We start from the raw sequence: 17,914 nt of genomic DNA on the forward strand, positions 1-17,914 counted from the left end.
GTAGCTGGCATCCCACAAGTGTTGTTAAGCTTCCTCCTTGATTTAACTCAGTACTAACGTAAGTCATCATCATACCTAGGAGCTCTGTAGGTATTCACAACTTACGTTCCTCAGATCCCAAGAAAGACAGAAAATGAGAAGAACAAAAAAGAAAGAAAAAAAAAAAAAGAAAATAAAAATGTGATAGAAAATATGGGACAAACCTCAAAATATGTAAGGGGAAGTGGAATTAAAGAGAAAGTTGATACAAGAAAGACACAACTAGTCAAGCTGTAAGGAAAAAATATTGAAGGTGGAAGAGTTTGGTGTCAGTGTTTTTTCTAGGTTGAGCTTTTTGTATTCATCTGTTTTTCTTTTCTTATCCCATGCTCCTCTAAGATAATTCATGCAGCTGAGCTCTTCAGCATTTGCCTCACTTTTTTTAAAAAACAGAACGTGTGTCTTCACTTTGATGTGCTTGCTAACCTCACAGCAGGCCTGGCCGGTTTCTCAGCAAGCTTGCCAAGATGCTCAAACTGCCTTAGAGACAAGGCCATGAGCTGCACAGGAGCCTGCTATGGTCTCTGAGGTTCACAGTCACCATTGCTGGCACCTGCCCTACTTGAACTGTGCTGACATCGAATATGGATTATTTCCATTGCCTAGTCCTTCCCTCATAGCAGCCAGTGTTAAACGAAGATGCAGAACTCAGTGGGTTTTATTGCATGATGCACAAACAACTGGCTTGATCCTGGAGGGTCAAAATAACACCCAACTTAAATATGAATGAAAAATCAAGACCAAAACAGAGTAGGGGAAGCGGGGAGAAAGCTCTGTTTTAATTAAAGCAATGATGTTCTGGTTCAGGACAGATCCCTGGGGATGGGAAAGCTGTACGAGACATGATATTGAGAAGTCAGCCAGAGATTAAACCATAACTTCCTTCACACTCAGTACATGCAAATAATCAGAAAATTATTCTGAGACAAAGCTGAGCACCAGAAATGTCTGTCAAGAGTACCACTTGACACAAATAGGAAAACCATGCATCTTTTTTCTGATGCGTACTTGAAGTCATTATAAACAAAACGACACCATTTTGTGGGAAGAAAGTTCGCTTTACCAAGGTCCAACTTTCTCCAAGAGTAAGCACTTCAGCAAAAGAAAAGTAATATGCCATCTGTTACTGTGTAGGAATAAAGGACGTCATGTTACACCAGAATAGGGACTGCAGAGACTTTTTTGTGCTGAGCATTTTAACGGCTTGACACTGCTGATCACACATTCATAAAGGAGAACGGGGATATTTTCTACTACTCAGGAGAAAGGAGTTGATTTCATTCTACTACCCAGCCAACATCTTCAAATAGGGAACCATAACAGACTGACCTTTTACTGTCTCCATCTGCCCACAATGAAAATTACACTGCCTGTTACAGAGCAGTTGAGGCTGTTCGTACTTTCTAATGAAGATCATGGCTGTTTTTCCCTATTTGCTGGATCCTCAGGTACATAATCTTGGTTTTGACCTCAAAATTTGCTATTTAGGTTCTTGGGATCTCAGACAGCACTGTTGTTATTCATGCATGGTCAGTTAAAAGGACTGGAGAATGGAAAAAACAGTTTTCTTATGTAAATACATTTGTTAATTATGAAAAGGAACAGGAAAAGCACGCAAAGCAAGAGATTGGTAGATTTACACTAAAAAGTGAAAATTGGAAAGGCTTCTCTTACGAAAAAGTTGGTACGTAGAACCAGAGAAAAAAAATGGAGGATTTAGAAGAGACATTTTCTCAGTTATGCGTAAAGATAAAAGCGTAAAAAGAAGCAATTAAAACAAGCTGGATTCCATGAGCTTTATTTCCACCTCTGGTAACTGTCTGGACAACAATTTAAGCCTATTTTCTAAGATTAAAATTCAGTATTGTGAAGGAAACAGTAATGAAGGAATCAAGGAGAAGAGGCAACCTGATGTTCACAGATAAAAATAAACAATAAAAATGTACCTGTTGGGATTCTGGGGTTGATTTCAGCAGCTCCGCTGCTCTGTGGCAAAAATCCTATTGACTTGATCAAGGCTAGACTTTCAACATTGGTTTTTAAAAAGGAGAAATAATGTTAAAGAAATAACAGAGGCAATGTGCCAAGTACACATTAAATACAGATGGGGATTCCCATTCAACTTCTGCTACAGCTGCAGAAACCAGGCATTTGTGATTAGAAAAGTAAAGGAAATCTGTGATTCTCTGAAGACTGCAAGGAATAGGATTAATTCATTGGGGTCACACTGGGAAAAAGAGAGTGACAGAAAGAGCACCTAGTGAATGGGACCAAAAATGAGAGTTGGGGATGGTACTAACTCCTGAAGCACAGACAAACCAATAAACAGAAAGCTGAGAAACAGTTCTAAAAGAAAGCCATTATATTAATACAATAAATCAATTATAACACACTGTGCTATAAACAGCAATTTAAAAACTGAATAAGGGTAGAAAAAAGTAAAACATGTTATCACTGTCAAATCCTCCTCAATCTAACACTCACTGACCAAAACCTGCATGAGACCCACAAAGGTGGGGTAGGGTCCAAAGTGTGGTCTCCTTGCACCCAGGATGCTTGTGTGTGTGCTACCCTCTGGTTTGCCCTGAAAGCCTGCCCTTGGCCTGGTCTAGGTAAGAACCTTCCTTAAAATTCTCAAAATTCTTAAAAACTAGTTTTGCCTCATCTAACAGTCCACTTGTCTCAGGAGTAGCTGCTAATGACTGGAACCTGATGAAAAACTTTTATGTTACTGAGACGTATGTGTTTAGTGTGATATGAAGAAGGTCATTGAAGAGCCAGCTCTCCTCCCAATTTGTGACAGATCTAAGTTTTTCTTTCTTTGTTTTTTTTTAATTATTCCAGAATTTTAATTAATCAGGAATATACTCAGTTCTTGGGTAGTGTACAGTCCTCCAGCTACAATCATGCTTAGAATGGAGATGGGGCTTACGAGTACACCCCTGGTCCATGGAGAGGAAAGGTGGGGTTCAGGCTGGATGGGGACAGCAGCACACCCTGACAGTCCCCTGATCCTCCACAGCAGGGTTCAGCTGGTGGAGCATGTGGCAGAGCCCCTGGCATGGCCATAAATTACCTACAGTGTGTGTGACTATGATTAGCTGTTTGACTTCTCGTTCAGAAACGCTTACAATATCTGTAGGCACACAGTAAGCAGTTTGGAATTGCTGATTGCGCTCTGATTTATGAGGGGTGGTGGAGAGGGACGGAGATGTGGGTCTTGTTACTTTCACTGCAGTTTGGAAATGAGTAGCAAAACTTAACTCACAAGGAAACTAGACAGGAACTTGGTTGTCACCCCATAATACATACATTTGGGGTTTGCCTTTTATTTATTTATTTATTTATTTATTTGGTAATTAGTGCACTATTTCTCTTACTAGTTTCAGCTAGACACAAGAGTATAAACATAGGGAAAAAAAGGCTCTCCAGATAGCATTTATTTAGTATCCACTCTAAGCAAAACCAATATTGGTAAGTCTAAGTTCAAAACAGAACTCAGATTCATGAGATTTCCAGACCAAACAAGGTTAAATGTTCTTGGAAGAAGTTCAGCTACAGATCTGCATTTTGGACACGTGTCCCTTCATAACTTCCAAAGTGTTGGACACTTGCTCATCATTTCTTTCTCAAATGGTGTTTCCAGATCAACAAACTTATCCTTCTCTGGGATCGGTCATTTCCTAAGTCTTGCCTTTTAGAATGCAACCCTTTTTCTGTCTGTTTTATGACAACTACTAACACACTGTGCTCCAGCTCTGTATTAATCTTCTGAGAATGTTATTTATTTTACGGTATTGGCACAGCAGGAGACTTTCCTCTGCTTTTGACGAGGGCCCCTGGAGACAGCTGACACACCACTAGCATAGTGCCAAAATAATACTGTAGGATATTCAGTCTAAATTAGCATGAAATATTAAGATTACCCCGTTTCTTTTTCTTCTGATACTGATCAGATTGATATGATATTTTATGTTATGAAGAATAGACCGAGATCAAAGTTTTACTCTCCTGTAACCTCCTAACCATACCCTCCTAACTGTCTGAGCTTCAGGTCTTCAGCAGAAGTCCTGCTACTCCCCATATTGACCTTGCTGCATAGTACTATGAATCATACCACATAAATTGCACGGACACACAAAACTAAAAATTTACTTTATTTGTCACTTAATATTTTAGTACTAATCTCACAAACGTTCTGTTAATTTTATATTGAACTAGTGAGAATAGTACTCTTTTTATAATTTGTGTGCAAAGCTTTTCCAATTACAAAATCTGCCAACTCAAAGGGAAAAAAGTGGTTTGGATTACATTTTTTACCTGAAAACAAATAAACACTGCCAATTTGCTAGCACTAAAGACTTTTTACAGAAAAACGTTTTCAAAAGTTTTTTTCAAAATGTATTGTTGGTGTTTCAAGACTAAGAGCAGATGAAACAGCTCTAGTGGTGAAAGATATTTTTTAGTAAGACTAACAGAATGAAAGTCTTTAAGCACGAATGGTATCTGTCAAAGAGAAGCTTCTGTTTTCTAGAGTTTTAAAAAGCAGAGTTGCATGAACACTGGTCCTACACAGACTGTTTCTCTTGATAGGGTCCTACACTAATTTTGACATCCCCTCACACTAGAAAGCAGTGTGAACATCTTTGATAGTCTAGTGCACAGTTCTATTATATCCCACTAGCTGTCTTTCATAGCAGATTTATTCAATGCTGCCTCTAAAGTTATGAATTAGGGTTTTTTATATTTGAGATTTTAGAGAATCCCCTTAATTCTGCTCTCTTGTTAACCTTAAAAAAAGCACATAAGTCCTAAACTAAGTCAATGGATACTTTCGTGACTAAGCTTGAATCAGTCTGAGCCAGATACACATCCACTCCAGAGCACAGACATACCGCAAGCATAGTCACATATTCTATCACCAATATTCACACACACTGCAGAGTCTTATTGATGTTTTTGAGTCCCCACGCACATAAGCCTGAAATCCCTCTTGAAGACAAATCTCCACAATCATTCTGTAAGCAGAGCTCAGTTTACTCTCAAAATGTAATTCATTACTAGAGGTAAAGATTTTGTTACCCACCTTTTCTGCAAGATTGTAATGGCTACACTGCTTATATGTAAAACACATGGATTTATGTTCTGGTGGGAACATCCCTCAACATGCTAAACAGGATTAAGACATCTTTTAACCTTCCCAGTGAAGCTCTACAGACAAGCATTTAAGACACCCTTATCCAGAACAAGGACAAGCATAATTGATCTCATTACTGTAGCTCAGTGCAGTCAAGTGGGTTATAGTCTCAACTGCCAGGACAGTTTCTGTATTTTACTTTGTGACTGATATAGTGCAGAGGGCTAAAAGTGTAATCTGAAGTCACCCTTTTTACATTAATATAATTCAAATGTGTCTACAGGTGGCATTGTCACAGCACAGCAGCCAATGCAGGTTAGCAGTACGCAGAGAAATTTCCCCATCTCCAGTTCACTCTTTAAAAATCTTCATTCCAGGTCTTAAATCAGCCATTGAGACTTGACATGATCAATACTGAGCTTTTGATGATTATGTGGCCTTATGTGAGAACTAAAATGCCTTGATGAACTGAAGACTTACATGGACTTTTCAACCTCTTTGTCCCATGTAAGCAAAGGAGAACAGATTAGTATACAGCAAACCCGGAAAAAAATAGTGTGAATAAACACAAAATTATTACGTGTTGAAAAAAAACCCCAACCCTGAGTGCAGTAAAGCTGTTTCTCCAGCACCAGAGCTACGGATGCCTCCCTTCCCATCCCCTCATGCCTAAGAAGGTGCAAAGTTCTGCCTGAAGCTTTTCCCACTGCCATGGAGTGCACAGAGGGGTCAGGGCTCACCACTGCTGAGCTTGGGTCACTTTTTCTTCAAACAGGGGAACTAATATAATTTCTCTCCTCTGCCCAATGACTCATTTCCATGAAACTTATAGGAATTCAGTATTTCAGTTAAGTAGATAGTAGCCTGCAAACTGGCCGATAACTAAAAATTTACTAAGGAAGGACAAGCAAATACACCTACACATCATAGCATTTGCATGAGCTTGTATTCACAGCATGGCCACATAAGCCTCTTTTCCTGTACAACCAAATTAAGTAAAGAATCTGAAATATGAACAGTGAAAAACTGGATGAACATATGTATTAACTGCATTTTGAGATTTTGAGATGAAAACTAGAAACTAAACTAAACTAACACAGTCAGAGCAGATAGGGTACATACAAAGGTTTTGATGCTGAAATACGGAGCACATACAAATTCTGTTTGTCTCTTCCAGTCTTATTTCAGTTAGCTCCCTAGCCTTCTCATTTGTAGCTGTATTATACTTCATGCTGCTAAAATATTACTTAGATTAAAAAAATGCAGCTTTGCATATTAGTTCATTTTCCACCTCAATAAACAAGTTTTCTTTACAGTCAACTGTAGTACAGAAGTACCCTGCTATTGCAAAGGAAGGAATGAAGTAAGTCTGCAGGCTCTCACTGACTTTATTAATTTAAAAGAGTCATTATGAATGTAGTCCAAGAGTGGAACAGCAGCAATCAAAAAGTGCAATGAAGTGCAGAAGCGTCCTTTGTCATTCAGAACCTTTTGTGTTTTTGACAAGGGACTTTGTAACCGCTCCAGTAGCACAGCGCTAATGAAAAGTAATGCTCTGAAGCTAAAACATCTTACGCTCACCAGAAACTTCCTCTCGTCAAATACCAGTTCACAGAAGTTTTGAGCTCTTTAGATGACAGATGTGGGGGAAAAGTCCGACAGAAAAAGCAATACTCCACCATGTGGCATTGCATGAGAACAGGCAGAACCCATCCACAAGCCACACTTTTCCAAATCCTACACTGATTTGACATATAAAGTGTAAAGTAATAGTGGATCAGAGCAGTTTTCTTGGAATAATATTCTGACACATTTTAAAAAAAACAAATTCAGTCAATTTCAGAAAATTAATTTGGGAGGGAAAAAAACTTTTGGTTTCCTACCTAACAGTGTACTTCAGATACCTAGAATGGAATACTTCTCTATTTGAAATTACTATTTGCACATTTTAAATACATCATGTCACACTTCCAAAAACCAGAGAAGCATTTTGAATGGCCTGAAAATGCTCAGTGAGAGAAATGCCTATAAAGAGAAGTCTTCATGTTTCCTTCTATTCTCAAGAAAGCTTTTGAAATTTCAAAAACTTCCTTAAACTGAAATTTTATCCTTTGTACTCTGGGTTTATGAAGAAATCCCCAGCTTTTTCTCTTTTTAAAAATCCTTCTCTCCTAGTCACTTTTCCATGAAATCATTGATTTTCCTTAAACCATTTTCCATGGTGTGTTCCAGTAAAGAAAAGAAAGTCTAACCATAAATAATTGCAACAAAAAAACCCCACAAACAAATAAAACCTGAAGTATCAGAACTCTCTATACTCAAGTTTTCCTAACCACTAAAAATATTACTTACAGAATAGGTTTTGCTCAGAGGCAAGAAAAAAACAACATCACCAAGCTAAAAATGCCACAGAAAATAGAAATATACATTTTTTTCCTTCGTTACGTTTCTCATTACAGAATTAGAAGCATTCGATAGAAAAATGCTGAGAGAAAGAATCCTTCATCAAGTTTTCACATAATCTTTACGATCTGAAGAAGCGCTGCTTGTATCCGTGGTCCTTCGCTGGTGATGTTTAAGTGCCTTGCTGCATTGCAACCTGAAAGCGTTAAAGACTGCAACCTACCTGAAGCCCAGTGAGAACTCTCATAGTAAGACACTGCAGAGGTATTCAGTCTATTTTTTTCCACTTTATATCCACAGCTACTATTTGGCTAAAAAATGGCCATCTTTTTATTCTTCTTTCATGAAACAGAACTCTCTTTTATAGTTGTTATGGGTATTTTAATTCAATCCAGTTTGTCAACATATTTCAACTCTCTTTTCTTTCAAGTGTAATCCAGAAATTTAAATGCCTGTCTCACAAATACAGTAATTACTCTTCTATTCCTAAGACTTATTCAAGGCTAAGAAAACAGCCTTTGTGGAATTTGTTTTGCCTGAGAAAAGACATTTGCTACACTTAATTAACAGGAAGATATAAAGTTATTTGCAACAGCTTGTCCTCACATTTGTCATCATAATATTGCACAACCACAGATTTAGAGGGTAAATATAAATCAGGAATGAATATGATGATGCTGGGCTCTATTTTGGGAACATTTCTGACAATGTGTTTGCAAACCAGCCATTGAAGTGAGATGGAAATAACCACAATACCAATGACTACAGAACTAATCTGTGAGCATCTGCATATTTTGGTCAGTACTTTAGAAAATTACCCAAGTAAAAATAGGAATTTGCAAATGCACTTAAATATATAATACATGCGCACTTCTCTTTACTTCAGAAACCTTACAACTGTCCATAATATCATTCACTTGGCCCAAGGAAACTTAGAGTTCAAGTTTAACTGATGTCTATCCTAAATGAAAAGATAAATTTTGAAATTATAGATATGAAACAGGGATTATTCTCTCTCTGAGAAAACTAGGAAAACATAGATTTAGTAATAACAGACATAAAGTAGGTCACTTATGCTAAATTCAGTTTAACATTGAGAAAATAATTTCAAAACAAGTTATCAGTACATCTCATTCATCATCACTGCAGACTGTTCCATGTACTTATTTTTAGCCACAATACATGGAATTTCTTTTGAAAGGCAGAGGTCCTCAACTGCTTCTCTTGTAGAATGTAGATACACCAGAGGCGAACATGTGCTCCTCTTCACAAAGCCACAAGCTGACGTTGACAGGCTCCATGAAGAACTACAAGTACCTATGTTATCTGTGCGCTTTTTGTTTTGTTGTTGGGTTTTTGGGGTTGCTCTTTTTTTCAGCAGGGAGACAAATACCTGTTCTTCTAGAAAAGTGCTTCAAAAAAACTGGTCATCTTTGAGTCCATGGAGAGCTGACCAAATTTCTAGAGAAAAACATGAGTGTTCAAGCATGAACGTAATAAACTGGCATCATCCTGAAAGAGAGTCATGTCACTGGTTTGTTATCTGAAACAAAAAAGGAGTTTATGCAAAAATTTAATAGTGCTCCAAGTCTACGTCTTATTTCTCCTGATGTTGATATTAATGATTACTGATGCAGCATAAATTTGCCTTTCTTTTTAGTCCAGCTTTTAAATGTTGGTTTGACTGATCCGTACAGAATTTTTAATGTATCCATACACTAACACTTTTATAATGAGAAAATAAAAGCACAGACTGTGTCTTCAAACACAGTAACAAACAAGCCTAAACAGTTGACTTTATCAAGGCCAGCTGTAGCCCAGTCCAACTCTCCTTGAAAACAAGACAACTCTGGCTTCAGCCAGCATCATGAATGAGTGGGAATTATTCCACACTAGTTTTGACAAAATGCTTTCAATGAAATCTGGAACTGTACTTGCACAGCCTGCATTCCACCAACTGCCGTGCTCCTGAGTCTTCAGCAGAAGTTTTGTGTTCCATGCATGTATGTATCGCAATGAGGACATGCCCACTGATCATGACTTTGCAGATAGAACTGCAGTATTATTTCTGAATGCAACCTTAACTGCAACTCAAGTCAAGGTATTTGACAAAGATCTGCTGCTTTCAGTGTCCAAACCTGTAGTGGATCAGCCATACCTAACGTGAGCTTCTGAGCAACACAGTACTGACAGACTGGCTCTTACCAGGGCTTCTTAAACACATGGTTCTTCTCAATCAAGTTGTTCAGCAACATGAAATCCTGCTCTTGAATGGGGCATCATTATTTCAGGTGTTGTAAGAATATTCTTACAGAAGTTCCCACACATCAAAGGCACCAGTGAAAGAAAGCATAAAGGAAGAAGGAACACAGGGGATAAGGAGAAAGGAAGCTTTGAAGTGCAATAGTCAGTCATACCTTGGTACCTGCATTCTTAATAAGTATCACATAGCTTCAGAGACCAAAGGTCACAGCTCAACCTTCTAGTCATACAAAATACACTAAAATAACCCATAGAGGAAGGTATTGATAATGAAATGAGTCTTGTACAAAAATTCTTTCCTCTATTCATAAGGTTTCTTTGCTATGTACTAAGAACTGATGCAGTTCACTCACCTCCTGTACAGAAAGTTCATTTTAGCTGTTTCTGTAGATAGATTTCTCAAAGAAGTCTTTGTCGAATTGAACTGTCTCTGGCCAAAACAGAAATGTTTGAGCAGCAATAGTACATCATAGACATATCAGTTTGGGAAATGGGAGGAGATCATGTATGTATTCAATGTCTCAGAGCAGTGGTGCTTGAAGTGGGAAAACTAAAGCTCATTCCTTCTTACCTGTCGCTACTCTTTGCCTGGGACAGTTGGCTCCAGGGGAACTTGAAGCCATTGCTAGGCTGCAATTGCTCCTAATTGCTTAACATCAGCAACCCATTGAGTGGCTTGCTACAAGACACAGCTGAATTTATCCCAGGTCTAACTTAGTTATGTGTAAAGTCATGATGAAGGACACAAAAATCATGATCTATGTCTATAAAAAACTTACTTACTGACAATGTTGGAGAAGTGTGAAGCTTGATTTTCAGAGTCTTATTTTTGTTCACACAAATCTAGAAGACAAAGTACCTTCTCCTTATAAACAGACTGAGTCTACTGCATATTGAAGTCCTTCAGACTTCATTGAAATTTCAGAATTTCTAAAAGCTAAATAGCAGAAAAGAATCAACATTATGGTAAGAAAAATATATGCCTTATTAGAATGAAACTATTTCAGTCTTTTCATAGCTAACCCTAATAATCCTGAGAGCATCAGATCACATAACCTCTTTATAGGTATATGGAAAAAAAATATAACTCCAACAGTTTGGGTACGTAATTAGCCCCATGCTTTTTACATCAAAGGTCTGTACTGTCTGAGGGCTATCAAAGGCTGGGATGCTTCCAAAGGCAAACTGTTTATTCAGAGGCAGATTTGATCAAGGCTCATGTTTTCCAAAAGGCGGTTAGCTTACTTAGGCCCTTTCCTAAGTAAAATCCTTTCCCTAGAGCTCTTCCACTAGGCTGTTTGGGTTACATATTTTAAGTAGTAGAAAACTGCCAAGTCAAAAGCAAAGAATTGGTTTCTAAAAGAAGGAAAAGACAAAGAGCAAAAGTTAACACTGCAGATTGTTGTAAGCTTCAGAGTACAAAACAATTGTTTTAATGAGAGCTAAAAATACTTTCTAAGAGCGCTTGCTCTTTTACCAAAGGCATGCAATACACTGAGAAACACATTTGCAGAATCAAAATATTTATAATACTATGAAAAAGCAGTCACTGGCAGACACTGCTTTAGAACCTTATTGTAGCTGGTTAAGTTGGAACTACATTTTTCATAACACAGACAAAAGATTACCAACCACAGACAGAAGTGAATATTGGCTTTGCTGCCAACTTAATGTTAAATCAGGAAAAAAAAAAACCCATGTTTTCTCTAGATCACCGGACAGTTACCTTGGTGTAACTATCAATATAGTTATAGGACAAAATACAATTTTACTTTCCAACCTTCTCTTTCCTATGTAACAGAAGTGAGTTGTACTAGAATGCACTCTGAAAACAAAGGAACAGAAGGGCCATGCAAACAAGTATGAAGTCACCTGGCCTCACTGGAAGCTTTACGGACGTTTGTTGTCTATACTCAAAAATCTCAGCTCAATTCAAAATTCAATACAAGTCTTCATTTGTAGTCCCCAGGAACACAGAAAGCTAAACATTTATAATGATCAAACTTCACAGAAACTTTTTTGGAAAGTGTCAAGTTTGGTTTCTTTCCTTTGTTAATTTCAAGCATCGGAAAAATCTTACTTTCTTTTAAGGGGAAAAAAAAAAAAAAAAAAAAGAAGTGATTTGAAGTCATGAATAGAGTGACAATTTACTTTTGAAAATCCAAGTTTTCTTGCCATATTGAGCTAATGCCGAAACACTGTCTATGGCAACATCAACAGTGCAGCTGCGAAGCTGCCAATATTGGCTCCAACTGTGAAAAACACTTTTTTCCTTCCTTCTTTTTTAAAATCTTTTCTTCACTTTTCCTTTTCCAAAGACACAAAGCAGCAGAAAACAGTCAAGTACAATTGTCAGGTAAAGGAATCTACAATTTTATTTTGTGGCATGGTTACTATTTTTACATTAATCTAGCAAGAATTTAATGTAACATGTTATAATATCTGTAACACTGGGGCAACAACTTTTTCAGCAATCATGAATTGCCAGCTCCTGCATTTAATTTATTTTTAATTGCCCTCTTCCCTTGTAAGCCAAGAAAGAAAACAAAAAAAATAATATAAGACAGTGCCGGCCATACCTGTGTGCCAAAAAAAAAAAAAAATAATTGGCTTTAAGTAAGGCCCTGAACTGACAGAGATTACTTTAGGCTTTCAGAATAGTTTGTTAAATTACAGTAGGCAATTCTCTTTCAGTAAGAAAATGGTAAAGCAGCAAAAGTGGAAAAAGTATTCAAAGTGCTGAAAGCATTTCTACTATCTGTTACTTGATTTATTAGTTGCAACTTCAGTTCTTTCCCCTTGAACATCTCCTTTCTCTCCATGCTGATGAAAAGCTGGAACAGAGCAAGACAAACTCCTGGTGCTACAGGCTGGTTTTACGAACTGGCAGGGCTTGGCTCATGTTGCAGTCACCAACAGTGGGTCTGTTGGAGATGTGTTTCCCTTCCCTAAAAGGGAAAGTGAGCTTTAATGATTATTCAGGACTAACAACTGAAGTCACATGACTCTCATGGTCTTTGGTTCATCTGCAATAGCAACTGTCACCATCCTTCTCTTCCCATAGGCACCATCAAAAAAATTAAAAAAGTCTGCACTTGCCATCCTCCTCTCCGATACATCCTCCACACCTACCCATCTAGCTTCTTCCCACTACATCAATCCATTAAACAAAAAAAGGGAGCTAACACATCATTTCTGACTGTAAATTATGGCCCAACCTTCAGCCTGTCCTGTGTAGTTAAATTGTAAGCATGTTAGGGTGTGACTTTCTCTTTTACTCCTTGCAACACTTAACACATCAGAATACTGCCCTCAGTTGACCTTGCAGCATGCTGTAACAAACACATTACAAACACATTATCTGACTTCTCAGGTTTTGTCACAGTACAGGAAGAATGGACAGATGAGACAGTGCCCATGAAACTGCATGGAGTTCAAGTGTCAGCACTGTCACACGTAGGTAGGAACGCAACAGGGACAATTCATCTTCATCTCAGGACTGTCCAGAAATCGGTCTCAAGATCAAGTATGCTGAAGAGCAAGCAAAAGAAGATATACTGAAGTTTCTGCTGCCCTTAAACAGCTACTTAAGCTCACCTTTTAGGTCTTCAAAAACTCTTAACTTGGTTCTTTACAATGCTATAGCAACTTTAAAATGCCTATGATGTACTGCCATGCTATCAAGCCTGGAAGACAGAAACTTACATTTGTCTTGGTTAATTCTGGAGCTTTAAAAGACATCAATATAGCACAAAGTGAGCCCTAAAACAAGTATTGTCACACTTTAAATTCAGAACATGTTCAATGTGAATGGATATGTTATTAGGCACTGTATATAAATCTAGTAAAGAGAGCTAATAGCATCATCATAATCACTAGAGCAAAATGTTTTGTCACCTAAGAACAGACAGATGAACAGCAAGTTTCCACATAGTTGCTGTTTACTTACAAAAATTTCAAAGAGCTGGTTATATCTTCTTGGAATAAGTAAATCAACACCAAAGTAATCATTGCCTCCTACCTCCGTTAAAAGACTTAGCCTAGACCATGTCACACTATAGATCTCCCCAGACCTCCTCACAATAGAAAAGAGCTCTAAACAGAAATAGTGTTATTCAAAAAATTATCGTAGACGTACACCAGGAAAATCAGCTCGTAACAAAGGCACATTTGTTAACGTTTGACTCATTTTCTCATTGTCAGAACTTTCCACTAACATTAATTCCAACAGTTTGGAAAATACTGACAGTAGGTACCTGCTATTCTAGAGAGCAGTGTTTGAAAGTTACAACTAGTACAAAAAGTTGGGCGTTGCACTGTAGCTTTTTTTTTTTTAAAGAAAACTGTGAAGTCAATGAACTTGATGCATAAAAACGAACTTTACGAAAGTATGTCCCATTACCAACTGCTTTATCAGCCTGTATTTCAGTGGTATTCTAACCTGTAAGTGGTACCCGTTACACTACATTACATTAATCTTCTGTTGTTCCTGCTTGCTGTGAACCAACGGATCATACTGTTTTTCCTAGAGTACCATGAAAAGTGTTTTGAAAGATCCAAGACACTCGAGTTTGCTTAACCTTTAAGTCAGGCTGCAGTTTCATTCACAGGCATTCATGGCCCCTTACAATTAAAAAAAAAAAAAAAAGTATCTTCCCAGCTCCTGGGAATTCAGGTGTATTACCCTAAACTCCAAAGGTAGGCCTAATGTACTCTTATAAAATCAAGACACTGAGCAGCAAAGATGGAATTAGAGCAGCAAAGATCATAACTAGCTACTGGTTAATGCATGCAACTAGGAAGTAGACACAGAGGTGATGCATGTGTTCCTGTAATTACTGTTCTTCTGTGCCTTATTTTCCAGTAAATAAAACAGGCAGATACTGCTTTTATTCCATTTCTTCTATCACTTATTTAAAAGCTCCTGCCTTCAAAGCTGTTGGTGCACATATGCACACAAACATCATCCCACCTAGCAGATCATTTAGCAAAGAAATATACATATGCGTTTTGAAAACAGGATTTTATTGGAAGCTTATTAAAAAAAAGCCTGAAATCTTATTCAGAAAAGATACTTCAGACTTTAGACCCTTTTCTTTTTAGCTTTGGGTTCTTGTGACAGCTGAGACAATTCACTTTCTTCAACTTCATCGCAATGCTTTCTTTTCTTTTTCTTTAACTTTTTATGGTCACTTTGGTAACCACTGGAGTCACTGCTAGGCAATATATGTTCCTGTTCTTCTTGCTTATGCTTTTTCTTTTTCTTCTTCTTCTTGTTTTTATCATCACATAATCCATTCACAGCATCAACACTTTGCTCTTCTGCATTTTCCCTCCCAGTGTTATCCGTCTCGCCTAGAGGCTCCTCTGTGACATTATCTCCCCCAGAGTCATTCAAGCCATTTTCCTGGTGGTCAAGCTTTTGACTTTCATCTCCATTTGCACTGTCAGTGATGGTCTCAGATTGTTTGGGCCGCATGCTGTAAAGAAATGAACAAAATAAGCTGAAGTAGAGACACCTAAATGCACCTCAGACAGTGAAATGTCAGGATTTGCTAAAACACATGGTTACACCAAGTAGAGAAAAGATAAACATTTGCTAAAAACAACAACAAATGGATAACATGATACTCTAGTTACAGAAAATCATAAAGCCAGTTTACTACTTTCACAGTACTTTCTGTTACCCAACTAGCTTCCTTCTTACCACAGAATCATTATTCTTTTTCAAATCTTAGCCCAAATTTCTTCTCCAAAGTGCTATACAGACCATTTTGATCTTTCGGTTTTTCTTGTACTCCTTCATCCACTAACTCACTAAAAATTGTCTAGTAAATCTAGTAAAGCTTTTTTTTAAAGTTACTCACAAACACGCATAGCCAACAGCCTGTTCAGTCATACACGAGACACACTGCTGGTTTTACAAAGCAATTGCCTTGCTGAAGTCTATACAGTTAGAACAAAGGTGATGCCAGAAAAGTCAAAAAAGAAGAAAAGAAAAAAAAAAAACACACAAACAAAACCAAAAAACCCAGCAGGTACCTTGCAACTGAGAGCACTGGAGAAAATGTCTAGGAAGACAAATATGGAAAGAATGCAGCTAAAAACCACAGAGGAGGAGATGTCCCCAGAGTCACTAAGGGCAAAATTGTTAAGTTTCATTGTAAATTCCCTGAAACAATCCAGAGCATCCAGATCAAAAAAAGAAAAACCAAACAAAAAATGTTATGATTTTGTCAGTAGCAGTCACATTGTACATTTATTTAAAAACATAACTAGGTTGGTAGAAAAGCTCAGCAAATGACCATTAAAAAAAAAAAACCTGAATGAACTCTTTTAAAGATATCACTATTAAGGTTTTTAGCAAGCTGTTCTAAAAATTTAGAGGCATAAGTGAAAGGAGGAAGGTGATCCATTTTCTCGTATCATCTTTGATAGTCTTACGTTTCAGCAAGCATTTAAGTCATCCACATATAACTATTAGTGGTTATGCAATGTGCACGCGCATGTGTGTGTGTGTGTAAACAACAATGCAAACATCATGTTCAGGAACTGCAGTGTTTTCACTTGAAAAGCCTATGCACATTCATAAACACAGCTACTCTTGACATTTGAGGGTGCTATTTCGAACATGCATTATTTATGCAATCAACAGTTCATAGGTCACCACACTTAGAATTTTAAAGCTCAAAGAAAAATCTACTTTTATTTTTCCACAGAAAACTTCCATGCGAGTCCTTAACACTACAAAGTTTAGTTTATGATAACTAACACATGCTATATATAGACATGGGTTTGCGTAAAAAGAAGAAAGCTTAAAGATTAAGATGTTACTACAAATCATTTAGCTTGTAACAAACCCATTAGAACAGTTAAAAATACTACCTACTACGGCACAATACCTGCTTTTAGTGAGTCCTCCTCGAATGAAGAACACCCCAGCTGCATCAGAATCCAAGTGCAATACTTGAAATTTCAGTTCATCCCCTATTTTTAACCCCAGCTCTTGCCACTGTACAATTGACATTTGTTCGGGTTTAGGGATAGAAGCATTGAAGCATCCATGTATCAGGCAGCCAATATGACTAGGGGCCACTTTATTAATTATACCCTAAAAAAAGAACAAGAATGTCATATGAAACTATGGTAAAGATCTTCCCTTTAAATGCACACAATATATATCTAGTTTCCTAGATGGACACTTTTCAACAAGAGTTTAGGCACAAGTTCCGAAGTCAGTTTATCTAGCAAATAAGCTAACTCTCCTTCACTAAAATCAAAGCTATTCCTAATCATCCTCTTCATACAATTCCTCCCAAAACAGAACTGAATCTGTATCTGCAAGAGAAAAAGTCAAAACATGGGATTTAGCCATAGTTGAGTACCTAGGTAGAACAGGTAACTCCTTCCTCACACTCCAGCCACCAACTTTGCTCTAAAACCATTTTTAGTCTGATTTACTTGCCTAAAACGGCCTTCATGCTGGCACAGCACTACTCAGCAGCTAAAGATACAGATGACACATAAAAGGCTTTAAGTACTCCATTCAGGGGGTTTCTGACATATTTGCACGTCAAACCTTATTCACCTTTGTTTTCCCCAAGGATGAATGAAAGACATTGAGGGTTTTTCCATTCTCTTCCTAGCAAGAGGATGCATTCATTTCTTAATCACATTTAGAAAGACAGAAGCTATGCTGCAAAAGGTATGGCGCAACAATGAACGTAAGCCAAATCTCAACTTATTTTTCCCACAAGTACTGACGCAAGGGTATTAACAAGCTTAAAGCTATTCTGTGAGCCATACATTTCCTTTTACTGAAACGCAGGCTTCAACTTGATGTACTGCTCTTGTACTTGAAGGAAATACACTCACGAGAACATCCTAAACATTCCTTCCGCTATTAAATAAAAACACACCTGTTTGAGAATTATCAGCTCTTCTGAAAGAAGCATAGACATAAATGACATACAAAATTATGATACAGTATTTAATAATATATTGTATATAATTATATATATAATATATAAATTTAATGATTATAGGGACGGATAATACAAATACATGAAAATA

At 37.4% G+C, this 17,914-nt stretch overlaps 1 protein-coding gene across 1 annotated transcript; it reads right to left on the minus strand.

The window, feature by feature from the left end:
- Nucleotides 1-14,924: 14,924 nt before the first annotated feature.
- TWISTNB (TWIST neighbor) lies at nt 14,925-16,952 on the minus strand (the record flags this gene model as incomplete). The annotated part of the gene is made up of 2 exons (XM_009700657.1): nt 14,925-15,321; nt 16,744-16,952. Coding segments are annotated over 2 exons (606 nt in total), but the record flags the coding sequence as incomplete, so codon positions are not given.
- Between the last annotated feature and the right edge of the window lie 962 nt (nt 16,953-17,914).

Source organism: Cariama cristata, unplaced genomic scaffold (assembly GCF_000690535.1).
Source record: "Cariama cristata isolate BGI_N322 unplaced genomic scaffold, ASM69053v1 scaffold1785, whole genome shotgun sequence".
Taxonomy (NCBI): Eukaryota; Metazoa; Chordata; class Aves; order Cariamiformes; family Cariamidae; genus Cariama; species Cariama cristata.